This window comes from Pinus tabuliformis, chromosome 7, assembly GCF_031772625.1.
Source record: "Pinus tabuliformis cultivar Carrire ecotype Pingquan chromosome 7, CPIR1, whole genome shotgun sequence".
NCBI lineage: Eukaryota > Viridiplantae > Streptophyta > Pinopsida > Pinales > Pinaceae > Pinus > Pinus tabuliformis.
The window spans coordinates 695,100,199-695,106,109 of record NC_142293.1 but is presented as its reverse complement, the minus strand read 5'-3'; the positions used below and the strand labels follow the sequence as shown (position 1 = coordinate 695,106,109).

The 5,911-nt window shown below is 33.5% G+C and overlaps 1 protein-coding gene across 1 annotated transcript; it reads left to right on the top strand.

Moving 5' to 3' along the window:
- The first annotated feature begins 2,099 nt into the window (after positions 1-2,099).
- LOC149249408 (uncharacterized) lies at positions 2,100-3,222 on the top strand. The gene is made up of 2 exons (XM_089456242.1): positions 2,100-2,349; positions 2,403-3,222. The coding sequence occupies exons 1-2, from the start codon at positions 2,187-2,189 to the stop codon at positions 3,026-3,028; spliced, it is 789 nt and encodes a 262-aa protein (XP_089312368.1). The 5' UTR covers positions 2,100-2,186; the 3' UTR covers positions 3,029-3,222.
- The last annotated feature ends 2,689 nt before the right edge of the window (positions 3,223-5,911 follow it).

Below are 5,911 nucleotides of genomic sequence, written 5' to 3'. Positions count from 1 at the left end.
GTTTTCTTTTGGCTCGCATCTGTCTACATATTTCCCAATTGCATTTCCTATGGCTTTAACTGATTCGTCTCCCCAGCAGTGGAGGGGAAGATGCGACAATCTAACCCATATAGGTACAGCATTTGGAACATCCATTTCTGGATCAAAGTCAGGTGTCCATCTGTTCAAATACAATCCCCTTGTATCCATAAAATACGGACTGTTCCTGAATATCAAATCTCTATCCTCTTTGGTTTCGAAATGAAAGGTGTAGTACCCTCTACCATAGAACTTGATTGAGATTTTCCCAATTATTGATGCAGAATAGTTTCTTTCTACCCATTTTTGGACAGTCTTGTGTGATGGTTGCAACCCAGTAAACTGCTCTACTAATCCTTGTTCTACCAAGGAGAGTGCTGCTTTTCTTGGGAGTGCAGGAGGAAGAGATATCTCTGGTATTTCTTCCATTCTTTTAACAAACTTTGAAACTGATGGTCTGCTCTTTGCTAGACCCATTGCAGAAATAAGGGAGGCAAAGGCTTTTGTTGTTACTTCAGTTTCTTGCTGATGATCTAGATGATGATCTTCATCCTCTAATGGGTCCATGTTGCTCAGACCTCAGCAGCAGAAGGCTACTGAGGGTAGCTATGAAATGTTGCGGGTTGGGAGCAGAAAATGCTCGCTGGAATTGTAATCTCTCCTTTCGTAGCCTAAGGATTGGACCTTAGCAGCAGGAGGCCACTGAGGTGCAGCAGGGGCTGCTTCGCGCTGGGTACTATAGCAGCAAGGGCTATGCGCAGGCATCCACAGTGTCTCTCTCCATCACTAAATTTAATAGAGAAGTTGGAAATTAATAAACCATATAAATTTAATAATTTATTAACTAAAATATACTTTAAGAATTTAATTTTCATTTTCACACATAATTTTTATAAAAAAATCTCACAAACTAAAATTTCTTTCAAATCAAAATAATAATTCTAATTCTAATTAAAAACTCCAAAATATTAACTATCAAAATAATCTAAACTCTCAAAATACTAAATTATTTAAATACATATCACTTCAAACTACTTAAAATTATTTAAACACATATCACTTGGAACTACCCAAAATTATTTAAAGGCATATCACTTCAAACTACCTAAAATTTTTATAAGAATGCAAAGATCTACTTATTATTTTACTATTCTAAAAAATATTCATTCTAATTCTAATTAAAAACTCCAAAATATTAATTATCAAAATAATCTACACCCTCAAAATACTAAATTCTTTAAATACATATCAGTTGAAACTATCTAAAATTTTATTACAATGCAAATATTTACCTATTAGTTCATCATTCTAACCAAAAAATTAACACTATTTAATCGAGGATTCTATATACTCTTCTGGTTGAAATTCCCTCAAATTTTATTAAAATGCAAATATCTATCTATTAGTCCACCATTATAACCGAAAAATCGATGATTCTATATACTCATTCTGATCGAAATTCCCTCAAATTTTATTAGAATGCAAATATCTACCTATTAATTTACCATTATAACCGAAAAATTAACCCCATTTAATGGAGGATTCTTTATACTCTTCTGGTCCAAATTCCCTCAATTAATGGTACCATTGCTTTTTTTTATATTCCAACCAGAATTACTTACGATGCATGTGGGATCTTTTTATTTTTTGATAATTTTTAAATGTACAAAAGAATTTAACCTTTATAAATTTACACATAATAAAAATAAATAGTTATCCTTAAATTTGAAACTCCAAAGTAATATCGCAATATCCTAATTTGTATTTAAGTTGGTAATTGAAAAATAAGACCATGTTCACTGAAATGATGTGAAATATTTTTTAAATTAGGTTAAGTTGAGATGAATGTAAGTTATTTTATTGGATAGGAAAAAAAGTTATTTTATTGAATAGAAAAAGTTTAATTATTTTTTAGTTATATGTTATTATTAGGATTTTGTGAAGTTTGGTCAAGTTTTAATTTCTGTTATTTAATTCTCCCCTCCATAAATATAACCTCATCCACTTAAAATGGTAAAATTATTTTACACTTTGTAAGTCAATTATATTATAAATGAAAAAATGACACTGTAAGTCTAACATATATCTGTGAGCCAGAGAATGAATATTGACCTTGCAATCTCTGAGCTATAAACTGAATTTGCCAGTGCGGGAGCAGCGAGGAAAATATGGCGTCGATGCTGCATGATAAACAAGCAAACGAGTATTCGGAGCACAGGCCGACTTACCCTGCTTCTTTGTTTTCTATGTTGGCCTCTCTCACTGCCAACCACCAACTGGCTTGGGATGTGGGTGCCGGCAATGGTCAGGCTTCTATTTCTGTAAGAGCTCTTCAACTCTTTTTCTTTTTTGAATTTCACATAGACTGTAGAATTTCATGTGAAACTTTGAATACATGGCCGTCACAACCAAAAATCAGCTGGAACTCGCGCACAAACATCCCAAAGTGAAATATGCTGTCACTCCGCCCGTCGTGACGGATGAGGAGCTGTTTTCGATTGTGGGCGAGGAGGGATCGGTGGATCTGGTGACGGTGGCCCAAGCAGTTCACTGGTTCGACCTCGAGACCTTTTACTCTCAAGTTAAACGCCTCCTGCGGAAACCAGGGGGTGTGATAGCCGTGTGGACTTATTTGGGTCATACCTTCAATCCTGCTGTTGATGCAGTGTGTAAAGATGTGTGGGAATCGACCGGACCTTACTGGGACTCCAGAGCTGAGTATGCGGCACAAGGATATCGAACGCTGCCCTTCCCCTTCGAAGCTGTGCTAGATAATGGGCGGGGAAGCGAGGGTAATCCCATGGAAATGGAGATGGAAATACAGATGTCGTTGGAAAAATTGTTAGGACTTTTCAAATCTGCGTCTGCTGTGGTCACCGCAAGAGAGAAGGGCGTTGACATCCTGAATGAAAAGGTATGCACAAGGATTAAAGAGGCTTGGGGCGATGAAAACATGATTTACACTTGTAAGCTTCCATTATATATGCTGGTAGGCAAATCGCCTCTGTGAAGCCCGGATCTGTCTCTGCCATGATGTATGGAAAAACAATATTATAATCATGGTTCTGTATCTTGACATATAATTATGGTTTTGCATCTAGCATGGTTCTCATAGAAACAGTACTATAATTATGTTCCAGCATCTTGACATATAATTCTAGTTTTGTATCTTGCCTTGGGTTAAGGTAGGGTTGTTTCTTGAAAGTACATGGTCTTCCTTTTGTAGGGAGGTATCTCAGCCATGATTTACATGAGATGTTATCTTTAAGAAAGATAAATTTGGATTGAAATTACCTTATTTTCTTCTTGGGTAGGAGGTGATTCTGCTTTTAATTGGTTGACTAGATATGAAAGTGCTCCATATAATCTAACAAAAGTAAAAGTATGTCCCCTTAACTCCTCACCCAGTTATTTCAAAAAAATAGGTCAAAGTGTTTTGGTTTTGAGTTATTGCTTACCTCATCGGTGCTCTGTTCAACCTTAATCTTACCACATAAGTTGAAAATGAAAATGATGGGAAACAGAGGAATAATCAAATGGATATTAGTGGGGATGCCCTAGCTACTGATATTTCAGGTTTATTTTTTGAGAAACCAGGGTTTGATGTCCTAGCTACTAGCATGATCAAGTTTATTTTTGAGAAACCAGTGTTTGATGCCCTAGTTGACAGCAAATTGGTATATGGTTGTGTGCAAAGACAAATGTTTAGTTTTTGATATATTTGATATTATCAAATTGTGAAAGTTCAATGAAAATTCATGAACCATGGAAGTTAACCATGGAAGTTGGTTCCTTAGTTTTTAAAAATGAACTGGTAGCGTTATAATTATTGTGCTATGTGCTAATGGTCAATTTTACTAATTAAAAAGGATTGGTATACAACCTTATGTCTCAGTAACCTTGGATTTTGTGAGCAATTATTTTCTGTAGGATCAACGTGAAGAAGTTATTCGTATCAGAAATTATTATTTTTGATACTTGTCAATATTTAGTTATTGGAGACTACGTTTTGATAGATGTACAGCAGCATGATATAAAATATAGAAACAAAATCTTGGGCAATATTTTGTGAGTAGAGAAAGAATCCTTAAACTTATTTGAATATTAATTCTATTTCATATTTGAAGAGGCAGTGACAGTTGTCTCATTGTGGTAGGCAATGTGAAAATTATGTGGATGTAAATTTCTAATAAAAGCATTATAATGACTAATTGAAATATAATTATAATAGTTCATTGAAATGTATTGGAAAAATATTCAATGTAATTTAACAAAATTATGTTCCAAAAGTCTTTGTGTAGATTTTACTAAAATTATATTATTTTTAATTTTTCAAATTTTTGATGTGAAATATTATTATCTTATTATCTTTATATGACATATGAAAGTTAGTTATAAGGAAATATGTTAGACACACAAAAGAAGATAAAAGATAAGTGTGTGATATATCATATTTGATTTATATGATACACATAAATACATGATTTATGGTTTTTGGATTCATCTTTGAGAGATATTTTGGACTCATGATTATTTTTATTCATTTGTGTTCTTTTATATTCTCTCTCAAATGAATAGTAAAAAATGTCATGACCCTAAGGGATTATGTTTCCAACATCCCCCCATAATCTAAAGCAGAGTATGTGAGTCCAAGTACAAAGTTGAATCTGGAAGTGGACAGCTGCCAATGACTAAATGTTCTCTCTAAATCTGGTGGTTTTTAGATCAACACCAACCAAATGACTAGGAGAAGTTGATGACTTATACTAAATGGTGGTTTATGGATGACCACAAACTCTAGAACTCGGTTCTTTGGCTTAACAGTTCCCTGTGGAAAATGGTGGATTAGGATCACCACAATCTTTGAAATTCAATTCTAAGGCTCACGAGTTCCATTTAGAAAATGATGGTTTAAGATGACCATAAACTCTAGAACATGACACTAAGGCTCAACAATTGTCAGAGCATTTCCTAATTTATCTAGAAGTTGATTTCCTTTGCTAATTAAAAATGCTCTAAAATGATGTTTTAAATATGACCACAAACTAATGTCTAGTAGAAGTGGTAAGTCTTCTACTAAGCAATGATTTAAGGAAGACCACAAACCAATCACACTCATGCAATATGCATTTGGCTCAATTTAAGGTTCACTTTTTCCTGTTGATTGGCAAGATTTGAAAATTTGAAGCCTACCTATCAATCACTAATTATTATTATTCCCCCTTATTAGATACAAGGTGAGAAGATGAAAATATTTTCATGCAAGATGTATCAATAGTCAAGAACGAATTCTTCAATATGATTGATATATCTTCTTGGTTGTTGATGACCATTGCCAAGAAATGATCCAAGCATATTGAATCTTTACTCTTAAAAAATCTATCTAAAGGTTTATTATGCTTTCCGCAATGCTCATAAGGATGAATATCAAAACATTGATCCTCCATGTGGCCAACTTGATGACATTGTTAGTTTTTAGGAATCTAATCTTGAACTAGAAATTCAAACTTAGCAAATAGAGGTTGTTAGACTCTACTAAAAATGCATACGTTTGCAATTCAACTCAATTTTAAAAACTATATGTAAACTTACAGTGTGTATATATATATATATATATATATATGTCTGTGTGTGTGTGTGTATATATATATATATATATAGACACACACACACACATACACATACACATACATCTATATATATATATATTTGCAAGTTTAATATTCTTGATTTTGGAGTTGAATGCCCAGAAGGTGTAGTGCTTCCAAAATAGAAGGAAGGATCACTTGAAGCCCCAAAATATCAAATACACCCCAAGAATTCAAAATTTTTAATCATAAGGACACCCAATACACTCACAATATTCAATCACAGGGATGCCTAATACAATTAC